The sequence below is a fragment of the Phascolarctos cinereus genome, unplaced genomic scaffold, assembly GCF_003287225.1.
Source record: "Phascolarctos cinereus isolate Bilbo 61053 unplaced genomic scaffold, phaCin_HiC Scaffold_4;HRSCAF=312, whole genome shotgun sequence".
Taxonomy (NCBI): domain Eukaryota; kingdom Metazoa; phylum Chordata; class Mammalia; order Diprotodontia; family Phascolarctidae; genus Phascolarctos; species Phascolarctos cinereus.
In genome coordinates this window covers 654,265,513-654,278,292 of record NW_027555847.1, presented here as the reverse complement: position 1 = coordinate 654,278,292, position 12,780 = coordinate 654,265,513, and the positions used below count along the sequence as shown (strand labels likewise).

The 12,780-nt window shown below is 43.0% G+C and overlaps 1 protein-coding gene across 5 annotated transcripts in view; it reads left to right on the top strand.

Annotated features, from left to right (window-relative positions):
• The window catches only part of MROH1 (maestro heat like repeat family member 1), a 197,445-nt gene that overhangs the window by 116,796 nt on the left and 67,869 nt on the right, over window positions 1-12,780 (top strand). For 3 of the 5 annotated variants that reach the window (XM_020995206.1, XM_020995207.1, XM_020995210.2), the window contains 8 exons: window positions 4,344-4,463; window positions 6,053-6,175; window positions 8,302-8,448; window positions 8,696-8,722; window positions 10,826-10,948; window positions 11,358-11,437; window positions 11,983-12,094; window positions 12,347-12,442. In XM_020995206.1, the coding sequence (XP_020850865.1) occupies window positions 4,344-4,463; window positions 6,053-6,175; window positions 8,302-8,448; window positions 8,696-8,722; window positions 10,826-10,948; window positions 11,358-11,437; window positions 11,983-12,094; window positions 12,347-12,442 (828 nt within the window). The remainder of the gene's footprint in view (window positions 1-4,343; window positions 4,464-6,052; window positions 6,176-8,301; window positions 8,449-8,695; window positions 8,723-10,825; window positions 10,949-11,357; window positions 11,438-11,982; window positions 12,095-12,346; window positions 12,443-12,780) is intronic. The other 2 variants (XM_078153842.1, XM_020995209.1) reach the window with 2 other exon arrangements.

Genomic DNA, 12,780 nt, shown 5'->3' with positions numbered 1-12,780 from the left:
GCCTTTATTGTAACTCTTATGTTTCTAGGAAGCAGACCTAGGACTGAAGTCTAGTCTACAGAAAAATCTACTGCTAGTCCCATACTGTTGACTAGACCATATTATTTAAAATAGGTCCAATGGAAACCACTTCTTTTGTTTCTTGCTGACTTAGATTTTGCTGCATGTTACTCCTGTCCTGTACATTTGTATTGTGTGAGGCTTGACTGACATTCTCTTGTGGTACAGGGCATCATCCCAATGATTCTGTTAACAGTTTATAAAAGATTCTCCCTAAGCCATGGATCCTCCTGAGAACCTCACCTTTCTAGGGAATCAGTTTCTTCTCTTAATTGCTTTCAGGACCCTATTTCTTTGGCCCAGGACTTCCTTCATACCTCTCCATATATGCAAGTCATTAGTTCTGGATGGATGCAAATAAGTAACTCAGCCATAGTCTTCTTTTAGAATCATGCACTTCAGGACCCAAAAGGCCCTACTACTACCAGCCCAGGTTACACTAGCTCTGCCCCCAATTCAATTTAACAAACATCTATTAAAGCTTACTTTGTTATGGTATTGGGGATGCAAAGAAGAAAAACAGTACTATCTGTGACCTCGAGGAGCTTACAGTCTAATGGAGTAGGATGGAGCATGTGCCTGTGATACAAATACTTATATACATAAGTAGGATACAAAATAGAATGTAATAAGGGCAAAATAGAGATCTAGAACAAGTGCTCTGGAAATATTTTATATGGCAGAAATCATTTTTGGTTGGGAATGGTTAGAAAAGGCTTCATGAAAGAAGAGGTTTCTGAACTGAGCCTTGAAGGAAGAGACTTTCTGAGATGGGAACTTCAATTCCAGATGTGTTGATGTTGAGCTGCCAGTTGGACTTTTAGATAGAGATGTCCCGTAGGCAATTCAAAATATTAGGCTTGTAGCACAGGAGTGAGATTGGGGCTGGAGATAGAGATTTGAAATCCATCTGCATAGAGGTGATAAAGGCATGGGAATAGATAAGTTTGCTAAGAAGGAAAGATCTAGAGAAAACAGATGAGTGTGGACACAACTTTGGGGACACCAATATTTAGAGAGTTGGATGAGGAAGGTCAAAGAAGACCAAGAAAAGGCAGTGAGACAGAAGAGCCAAAAAATACAGTTATCCCTTCACATCATGATTTTCCCCGTGATGGTTTCAGTACATCCTGGGTCAGCTTAAGAAATTAAATGGTAATTTTTTGGGAGTTTTGTGGAAGCTTCATATGACATGTGGTGGCTAGCAGACAACACAGAAAAGGTTTAGAAACTCATAAATGCTTCAGATATACACACACACACGCGCACACACACACACACATATATACACACATATATATACACACATATATATATACACATATATATATATAGAGAGAGAGAGTATTGTGTAATGTAGCCTATAACCAAATACTTAACCCAAATTTTACAATAAGGTACTGTTAACGCTCTATAAAACAAAGAGAGAAAAAAAGTTCTCTGGTACAAAGGGAGGGCCAAAAAATTTTAACACAGATTTTCCAGATTGCAGGGGTGCCGCCACCCTAACCCCTATGATGTGGAAGGGATAAGTATAGTATCATATAAATTGAGGGAAGCAAGAGTATGTGATTTAGGGTGGTCAAGTCAGATTAGTTGCTGTAGAAACCTCTTGAGACAGAGATTATATAAATGAACTGGGACTAGGAAACCTGGAGTAAAAAAGACTCAAGAGACGTGAAAGTTATGTTCATATATTTGATAGTCTGTTAGGTGGAAAAGGGATTTAACTTGTCAATTTGGTTCCATAGGGCAGAACTATGTATCAATTGCAAAGAGTCAAATTTAGGCGTAATGTAAGGGAAAACTTGGGCAGCTAGGTGCCAATGGATAGAGTGCTGGGCCTGGAGTCAGGAAGACTCATCTTCCTGAGTTCAAATCTGGCTTCACTCACTTACTAGCTGGGAGACCCTGGGCAAATCACTTAACCCTATTTGCCTCAGTTTCCTCATTTGTAAAATGAGCTGGAGAAGGAAAAGGCAAAGCACTGTAGTATCTTTGTCAAGAAAACCCCAGGTGGGGTCATGAAGTATCAGACATGACTGAAATGACTGAAGAACAAAAACAACAATGGGAAGACTTCCAAACAGTTGGCGCTGTCCCAGCAGTGGACTGGGTTGCCTTGAGAGGATTCCTCTAATTGTGAGATCAAGGAAGTCTGATACTGCATTAGATAATGAAGGAAGGCAGCCCTGGACCCTAGGGGGGAAGGGGAATTCTCTGCTGTGAAAGATTCTCTCTCTTAGCATTTGGTATGCTCCCTAGTACAATGCCTAGCCACTTGGTAAATGCCTGTTGAAGAGGCAGACAGGCAGTTATAAATGGAGTACATTTCATGAGGTATTGACTATGCAGATGCGTAGCAGAGGGGTAGTAGACTGCAGGATGATATCAGGGCATAGCAGTCCAGTTTGGTAGGAACATGGAATGTTTGAATATAATAAGTATTGAGTATAATAAGATTGGAAAGGTAGGTTGGAGACATTTTGTATAAGGTCTTGAATATACGAAGACAAAGGAGTTTGTATTTTATCCTTTTGTTGTCCACTTCAGCACTCTTGACCTCCTTCTAACTGTATCATGTCATGCTTTTGTGTTCATCTTCAGTAGCCTGCTGGTACTGTCATCTTTATATATGTCTTTTTAAGTCTAATTTTGTTGGCAAGTTCCCATTTCTCTGTTTGACAACTCCCCTTAAGTAGATATCATTATGCTGATGGGATTTTCAGGTGTAGCTGTTTCACAGGTGGTTGGAGATTTGGGACTGGGGCACAGGGGAGATTTAGAAGAAGTAAATCATCTGCAAACAAGTGTTCCTTGAAGGCACTGAAGGGAATGAGATCACCAGGGGCAAAGCTAAAGAGAGAAGAAAAGAGGGCTTCACCTGTTACCATAAACTTCGTGCTATAAATGCACTTTTCTTAGGGCATTTATTTATAAGGGCAAGGAAAACTTAACAGCCTAAGGTTTAGGTAACAAAAACAATTCTACTTAGCAAAGACTAGGGAGCTTAAAACCTGCTAAACTTATTCTTTCTAGTTAATATTTGCATCTGATACGATTTTACTTATCACCTTTACTTATCCCATCCCACCCACAGGTGCTCTGAACAGAAATTATTTTCCCCAGGTGTCTATCCAAGACACAGTATTTAGTCTGTTCAGAAGTCTCCTGATCATTGGTGAGGTCTCGGCTCAACTGAAACTGTCTTAGAAATGAAGGACTCAGGGGCAGCTAGGTGGCACAGTGGACAGAGCACTGGCCCTGAAGTCAGGAGGACCTGAGTTCAAATGCAGCCTCAGACCAAACACTTGATACTTACTAGCTGTGTGACCCTGGGCAAGTCACTTAACCCCAATTGCCTAAAAATAAAAAAAAATAATGACAATAGAAATTAAGGACCCGTTACCTTGCCCAGGCATCTTATCCCATGATAAAGGAATTCTAACTGTTAGGAATAGTTTTCCTGTATTGAGTTGAAATTCACCTCCCTCTTGCTTCCACCATTCATCTTAGTTCTCCTCTCTGGGCAATATAGAACAAGTCTAATCAATTTGTCCTCGGTAAGGACTTCCTTCTTGCTGTACTCTATGTAGACATTATAAGAATACCTTCCCATTTAACTTCCATCCAAATAATTGCCTCATCCCTCCTCAGGAGAGACCATCACATGAGCATTATAAGACAGTACATACAGAAACACTTCCAAGAGGTTCCACTCAGAAATGAGGAGCCCCCTTATTCCATGTGTGTGTAAATAAGAAGATTGAATTTTCTAAGATGTTATGGGTTCTTCTGTGTGTGTGTGTGTGTGTGTGTAAGACAGAGGAGGGGAAATGGTGAGTAAGTCCCTATGCTGCAGCAGAGGAAGGTAAGAAAAGCTCAGAAGAACCCAGAACATCTTAGAAAATTCAGTCTTCTTATTTACACACACACACACACACACACACACACACACACACACACACACACGTTTGCCTTGCTTGGAAATTTCCTAACTTAATTCCTTCCTTCTTCATCCTCCTCTCTTTCCTTTACACTCAGGAAACTTAAGTACAGGAGACCAAAAACCCTTACATCCTTAAGTGCTAACTCAGGCCAGCCTTCTCCAGTCCTAGAGGGGACATGAGCTGGAGGGTAGAGAAGCATGAGACAACCTCTGGAGGTAGTTTTCCTGACTAAGTGTGAAACCATATCTGAGGTCTAATTTCCTTTTTCTATTAAGGGGTTGTTTATAAGCCTTGAAATCAATAATTTAAGCAAATCTCATATTTTGTTTCTAGAACTTCCTATATAAATGCATAGGAACTACATTGGGGGCTACTTCAAATAAGGAGATAGTGAGAAAACATCTTCAGGAACTTCTTGAGACGGCACGATACCAAGAAGAAGCTGAAAGGGAGGTACTGGCACTTTTTCTTTTTTTTTTTAAAGTTGTTGGAAGCCAAAAATGTCTACGTCTGGGCTAGCCCTTGTGTTATCCTTGTTTTTCCTCAGACAGTAAGTATTTGTGTATTTCCTCAGATTATAAGTATTTGTGTATTTCAAGATTGTCAGTGTTACAGTGGGGTATGGAAATCTATCTTACCCTACAGGAAAATAAGGGGGGAAGGAGACAAGACAGCAGTGGGTTGATGGGGGGGGCAGTCTGGGGGAAGGGATAATCAAAAGCAAATACTTCTGAGGAGGGACAGGGTCAAAAGAGAGAATAGAATAAATGAGGGGTAGGATAGGATGAAGGGAAATATACTTAGTTTTTTACAACAGGACTACTATGGAAGTGGGTTTTTTTTGGTGAGGCATTTGGGGTTAAGTGACTTGCTCAGGGTCACACAGCTAGTAAGTGTTAAGTGTCTGAGGTTGATATGGAAGTGTTTTGCATGACTACACATCTATAACATGTATTGAGATGCTTGCCTTTTCACTGAGGGTGGGTGGGGAGGGAGGAAGGGAGAAAATTTGTGACCCAAAGTTTTAAAAACATATGTTAAATATTAAAAAAAATTTAAAAAAGAAAAAAAAATAGAAATGGAGCCACTAAGAGGTATGTAAGGATCCCTAAAAATAAATAAATAAATAAATAAATAAATAAATAGATGAATGAATAAATGAAGATTGTGTTAAAATTGAGGATGATAAGCATGCTACGTTTCCATCACGATTGTACTAATTTGATGTTCTCATACTTTTGAGTAACAAATTTCATTGTCTCGTCCCCAGGCTCAAATTCTTTAAAATCTACCATTTCCTCCCCCTGCCCTCTCTCATTTTTCTTCCTGAAGAATTAATCTCTCAGATAAGCAAGTGAGGAAGCTAAGAATGGCATTTTGTATTTAGAAAATTTGCAGAAATAGCCCCAGGATTGTAATCACTCAGGGCCCTACCTCACCTCTGAAGTGGTATGAGTAAAAGAGAACCTTGAGTTATTCCTTTACTGAGTAATTCATCATTTTCCTCCCATAATTTAAAAAGAAAAAAGGCAGCACTCTTTCCCAAGCTATATGGAGAAAGTATATACTCTACAAAATGTGCTGATCCTCAGAGGAAAGGATTACTGTCTCTTTCACATTTTTCCCCTCCTCCCACCTCTTTGGTCAGATGCTTTCAGGGCAAGTGTATGTATAGTTCCTGTAAATCCCATTTTTTTAAGCTAGTGGGTATCCATATGAGCAGCTAAGAGGAGTCTTGGAGAGTTACTGAGTTACTCCTGACAGTTGCTGTTATTGTATTCCATTGGAGAAGCTGTTCATGGAGGATACATTGCCTCATAGACAGCATTTCTGAGCTCTCAGAAGGGCTATTCAGTCTTGGATGAGGTATTACATTGGGTAGTGTAAAGAGGAGCTTGTCGCCTTAGATGGCAGGAAGTCCCAGAAATCCTCATTGAGGGCCAAGGAGAATGATTTCAAGGCTAGTCAACTTGGACAGAAAGCGTAGGCTGGGACATTAAGCACCTGTCCTTCCTGACTATGTCTGTATGTGACATCCCCAGGGGCTGGCGTGTGGCTTTGGGATTTGTGCCATTAGTCACCTAGATGACACCCTGATAAAGCTGGAGGACTTTGTGAAATCAGACATCTTCAGGAAATCTGTGGGCATATTTAACATTTTTAAGGTATGCAGTTAATCTTTAAAAGGTGAATTAGAGTGATTAAATATTGGGGGAGGAAGATTTATCTTGCTTCCCTTGGCCTTGGCCTCAGGCTCCCAGAATTCCAGTGTGTTCCCAACTCTTCTACATGTGGTATAACTTTATTGTTTTGCCAGCTTTTTGTCTCATGCTTTTGTATCATTATTACTTGCAGTACCCATTTTGTCCCCTAAACTGATACACAAAGAGTCAGAAAGAGTGAGTCCATGCAAATTAGATAGAGCCAAGTTGAAGCCCTCACCGAACAGATTGATGAGCTAGGCTTCATTTCTAGGGAGACCCTACAAGATGGCTTTGTGGTATCATCCGAGCCCTTTTAGTTTGACTGGAACATAGCATGTGAATTGCCTTCCTTAGGAATGAGAAAGAACAGTTCTTGATGGGCAGAAGATCCAGCTCTTTCCATGACTTGTGGTAATCTGAGAACGAGGTAGTGAAGACTCTTAGAATGCCCCCACTAGGGATACTTGCCTTTAGACAGCAGACTTTTCCTGAGACCCCAGAATAGCTGTGAGCAGTGAGAAGATAACTCATTAGTTGTTGGTTCTTGGTCCCCTGTCCTTGCTTGCAGTGTTAGGACTGCTCGGTGGGGATTTCTTAGGCTGCCAAAAACTTTTCCTAAGGTCGTTCTTTCCCCTCTTGCTGAGGCCCCATGGCAGTATTGATTTGAGAATTGGCTAGCAGAGTTTTCCTTATCAGTCTATGCCCTTTGGAGACCAAAAGGAATGTTGCTGAGTCACGTCCAACTTTTCATGACCCTGTTTGGAGTTTTCTTGGCAAAGATGCTGGAGTATTTTGCCATTTCCTTTTCCAGCTCATTTTACAGATGAGAAAACTGAGGCAAGTAGAGTTAAAAGACTTGCCCAGGGTCACACAACTAGTAAGTGTCTGAGGCTGGATTTGAACTCAGGAAAATCAGTCTTTCTGACTCCAGGACTGGCACTCTATCCACTGCGCCAGCTAGCGGCCTTTAGTATTAAACTACAATTTTTTTTAGAAGTATTAAACTACATTAATGTCCCTGTTTTAACTCCAAAGGAGAGAGAATTTAGCACTTGATCTGAGTGAGGAGTCCCAGCAGGAATCAGACCCCACTGACAAGTAAGGGACTGGTTTCTCAGATGAAACTCTTCCAGTGTTTTACCCTTTGATTATGCTTCCTCATGTCTTAAAGCTCAAAGAACCTTAGTGATCATCTAGTTCAGGGCTTCTTACCTGGGGTCTGTGAACTTGTTTTTAAAAATATCTTGACGGGGGCAGCTAGGTGGCGACTAGCTGTGTGACCCTGGGCAAGTCGCTTAACCCCAATTGCCTCACAAAAAAACAAACAAAAAAAATCTTGACAGCTGTATTTCAATATAATTAGCTTCCTTTATGATCCCATGTATTTTATGCATTTAAAAACATAATTCTGAGAAAGGGTCCATAGGTTTCACCAGATTGATTACCAAAGGGATCTTTGATAGGAAAAAAAAAAGTTAATAACTCCTGGACTAGTTCAACCACTTAATTTCTGAGATGAGGACATAGGACCAGAGAAGGGGCTCTGGTTTTCTTAACATCAGAACTAGTGAGGACAGAGCTAAGTAACCCTAACTTCCTGACTGTTAGAATAGTTCTTTTCCTGCCATTCCACACTGCTTCTGAGATGATCATTTGCTGTCTTCCTTTGCCTACCACAGTGATTTAGTTTTTTTTGCTATTCCTATTTTCCAGTACATCCTTTTGCTTTAATGGAGGCAGATCCTTTTTGAAGCCTTCTTCCTTCTTCCTTGGGTCTCCCCAGTATAGATTTCTCCTACTCCTCACTTATGTTTTCCAGACCTTAGCACTTGAAGAGAGACCACCTGTCTATCAGTGTTTGGGTAGAGTGAGATTTCTCTTAAAAAAAAGATGTCCATTATCCCAGTAACATTTGAATTGATTAAATATTCTGGCTTACTTGAAAACAACTCTTCTCACCTCCCCTTTTCTCCATCTTTTTTTTTCTTTGGGGGAGGAGGGTTTATGGGAATTGGAGGCAACACTGGGAAGCTAGAACAGCAAATATGTGTTTTGAATGTTTATTGATCCCTCCTCTGTCCTGTCAGGACCGCAGCGATACCGAAGTGGACAAAGTCAAAAGCACACTAATCCTGTGCTATGGGCAAGTGGCAATGCATGCCCCTCAAGAGCTGGTGCTGGCTAGGATTGAGTCCGACATACTCAGGAATGTCTTCCAGTACTTCAACACCAAGGTGGGGAACTGGACAGCTTTTACCCAGGGAACAGGGGCTTGGAAAGTGGTAGGAGGGTGCCAGCCTGGAAGTTGGCTTCTGTCAGAAACTGGCCCCTCATGGAACCCTGGCTAGTCTGGGGCTGGGCCAAACAAGGCTTAGCAGGGCGGAGGATACATATGATGAGATCTCTAGGCACTTACTTAAGTGTTTGATTATACCAAAGTTGCTCATTTTAATTTTTTGTTTTACTTTTTTTGTTGTTCAGGTTCTGGGAATAAAGGTAGAAACTAAGGTACAGTGTTGAGGAATTAAAGCTGAACTCTCTATTCTTCCTTTGCTGTTTCTGTTTTTTCCTCTATGCTTGGTAATGAGCATCAGGGAGGAAGGCTCTTGGGGAGAGCTTCCTGGGTGCTGCTGCCTTGGGGCCCTGTGTTCAGGAGGAAACTGAACGTTTGAGGACATTCTTTCCACCTTCGCTTCTCCCACGTCCTTACCCTGCCTTTCTGGGCTTGGGGTTGGTGTTGGCTGGACCTTGTGGAAGATGGGTGGGGGTGGGCCCATAGACTTCATGCCATATAGACATTTTTGCCTCCCTTCCCCTCTGAGCTTCAGTGACCTATGTAAAGTCTGCCTAGTTGGCCAGGCTTGCCCTGGGTCCTCCTACCCTATGCTCAGCCTCATCCCTGTCACTCAGGGTCAGCCATCCAGAGAGATGGACAGAATGCTGTCTCTACCTTTGCTCCCCACTGCTTACTTAATGCCAGGTCCCCTGAGCTCGAAAAGAGCTTCTTAGAAGCAGCTGAAAATGGCATTTCAGGCTATGCTTGGATCCCTGTGTCAGGCCTAAGGGCCCGTACTTCTCCAAGCTTCATTAATGTGTTTCCCTCCTGGATGTGTGTTGGCACTAACCTGACAAGAAATGGCTTTCTGTAAAATGACTGGGGATCCCTTTCTGTGGGGCAGTTGGGCCATTCTCTCTAAGATCAGACCAAGCCTCATGGCTCCTGCACCTTTGCTTCGGCACTGCCTGGGGGATGCTTAGTGATTGGAGCAAACCTAATGGATATAATTAGGTAAGGCAGGAACATAAATTGGGACTAATGTCTCTTCACTTGTTTCATAGATGCCTAGAATGTCAGAACTGGAAGGGATCTTAGAAATCCCCTATTTCAATCCTCTTATTTGTCAGAGGAAGATTCTGTGATTCATGGTATTGCTGAACAAACCTCCCACCTCCTTCCCCAACGAAAAGCACTTGTTGAACAGCCCTTTTTTTGATGTTGGCTGGAACCTCCTTGTCCTACTCAGTAATCCTCATGTGATGGGTAGGTTCCTATTAGTCAAGGTTTCCTAAGGACTAGGAAGAACAGGTACTGGCTCCATCCTATCTGGGGGATCTTGGGAGACTTTTTCTAAGCCTGCCCTGGTAACTTCTCTCCCCCTTCTCACTTACCCCTAGGCAAGGGTGCTGACTAGGAGTACAAATCCCCAACTGTTCTCCATTTAGAGAATTGCATTTTATTCTTCTTCCTTCCCTTCAGGATATATGACTAATGCCTTAAGCAGGAATTAACATCTTTGCAAAAAGGTTTCAATGGTAACAGTGATACCTTATCATAGGCAAAGGTTATTTATTTCTTTCATCAGGGGCTCAGGAAGCATTTCCAAGCTTAGGACAGGACTGGACTTCACAAAGTGAATGACCCTTGGGTTTGGGGATATTGACTCATGGCAGAGCTGAAGATCTTGGAATGCAGAATCACTGGTTCTTTTGGGCTCTGTTTGGAGCAAGTCCAGGAGGAGGGAGAAGGCAGCTTCCTTCAAGGCCCCTTTCCTAAAGAAGTAGAGGATATTTTTGCCTTTAGAGAAGAAAAGGCCATAGTTCTGCCCTGTGGCAGTAGTCAGCAGCATTGTATGAGGGAGGCCATTTATGTATGCTAGGTTCTGAACTTAAGCCTTATTTATTGTTCTCCATTTCAGGAGGTTAGGGAATGTTGTTCCCAGTCTCAGGGACCTCAAGTATTCTGACTTTAGACCTAGGACAGGGCAGCTAGATGGCGCAGTGGATAGAGCACCAGCCCTGAAGTCAGGAGGACCTGAGTTCAAATCCGGCCTCAGACCAAACACTTGACACTTACTAGCTGTGTGACTCTGGGCAAGTCACTTAACCCCAATTGCCTAAAAAATAAAATAAAATAAATTAAAAAATAGACCTAGGGCACTTAAAAGGCATCGAACAGAGAGCTGAAGCCTCCTGTCCTTAGATTCCTTTGTCCCACCTGGATTTAGATTTGTGTGATTGCTGGTTTTGGTGGGGGTCACTGGCTCTGGCAAGCATGCTAGCTGTTCCTTAGTGCCCACGTCCAACCTTTTCCCTTGGGATATTTGTCATCAGGACGTAACCCTGAAGTTGTGCCTCATTCGGAGCATCTGCATGATCAGCCAGGCCATGTGCAAGAGTGTTCCGTCTTCTCCCTTCGTCTTCTCTCAGAAAGCAGAGTTGGTGGCTCAGATGATGGTGAGGTGAAACCAAGCTGGAACTGTCCTTCAACTTAGGGATGAGTGGGCTTTTCATAGGGGGTTCTGGGAAGCCCAAGACTCCAAGGTGGTTGAGGCTGGCAGTAGACCTTGTTAGGGATTCTGTTGCAGTAAGACAGGAGAGGGCCTTTTGCAGGGTTTATGGAGGGCCTGCATGGGAACCAATGCAGTATATTGGGAGGTATGCTTGGGGTTCATTGGGAGGGTCTGCGAATTTAGATTGGGGGTTTAGAAGTTGGAAGAAAGAGTTGAAATGTCCACAGCAGGGCATTTGTCTCTGGAGAGGAGAAGGATGTCATCTAAGGAGGTGAGCGGTAAGTGGGTAGCATAATGGGAAAAGAAGCCCTGAGACAAGTGCTGAGGAGCAATTTCTGGATTGCTTTGCTTAGGAATTTATCAGAGCAGAGCCCATAGACTTTCTGAAGACAGCAATACGCAAGAGAGCCATGATCGCCTGCACTTATCTGTCGTATCCTTTCTCTTCCCTCTGGAAAATGCCTAGATTGGGGAGTAGGTGCTAACTGAGTTGGGGGAGAATGTCTGTTGAGACTGAGGTGATGTTAGCAGGCTGCTACAGCATTTTCCAGTTGACCTTAGAGCTAAGAGCACATCCATCCTGTGTGGCTACAGCCCTTTCCCAGCTAGGTGGAATCAGGTACCAATATTGAAAGGGTCTCACTCTTGCCATAGGTCTCTCTTTTTATTTTTTGTCTCCCTTTGCCTTCCTTCCCTTCAGCTGTGCTCCTTTAGGTACTGATAATCAACAGAAACGGAGGAATCTAACACTGTCCAGAACTTCCCTCTCAGATAAGGCAGATGGGCTTAACCTGGGGTACATGGCTATCTCTAATGTACTAGGTCTGATACAAGTAGACCCTATTGTACTACAATCCACATCAGGGTCCCTGATTGTCCTATAAAGAAGCTCCTATCTGCGCTCAGTCCTTAGAAGTTTTGTGGAGTGGAGATAAGATTTCAGGTACTCAAGGTGGGCTTCCTTGACCTACTTTCAAGAACTTTGGAACCTCCACTAGAAGACCTGGACAAAGCTGAGTTGGTCCACAGCTGCCTACATAGTGTGTTGGCCCTCCCTTCAGATGCTGGGATAACCTCTTCCTGCCAGCAGGTGTGATTGATGGGGGTCCTGAGCAGACTTAACCAGGGAGCTTCACTTAGGGTGAGGGGCAGGGAGTGGCTAGAATTGGCTTCATTGCTTATTCCCAGGTTAGTAGGGTATATACTGTGGTTCCTGGGGTATTGTTGTGGCCTAGAACTTGGCTTCTGTGTTGAGTCTTTTCTTCTTTCCTCCCTTTCAAGGCTCTTTGGAGGGAAATGGGGGCTTTTTAAACAAATGGAAGTATTACTTTTCTTCATCTAGACTCTGTACTTTGATACTATGACTGCGCTCATGGATTTGCTGACAAGCCTTCTTCTTCGAAACTTAACTCCTCAAGGCCTGCAGAACATGTTTGAGGTATGATCAGGTGGGGTGGTGAACTCCAGAGAACAGCAGAGGGCCTAGCCAGACCCTATTACTCCATCCTCACAGCTCCAGAGAGTCCAGCCAGATCTGGTCCCCAACTCTTGGGATGGTTTTCATTTCTTTTAACATGAGGTATGGGACTTTTCTTGCACTTCCTCATTTAGCCAGGAGCTATAGGGCCAGCCGCATAGCCAGTTCCTCTGTTGCTTCCTTCATGTGCTCTGTGTCCCTGTATTAGGGCAAGGTAGGTGTGCTCCAGGAGGATCCCTCTAAATAGTACCTCCTTGAGGCAGCAGGCATTCTTGACTAGAGCCCTAGGTAACCTTTGT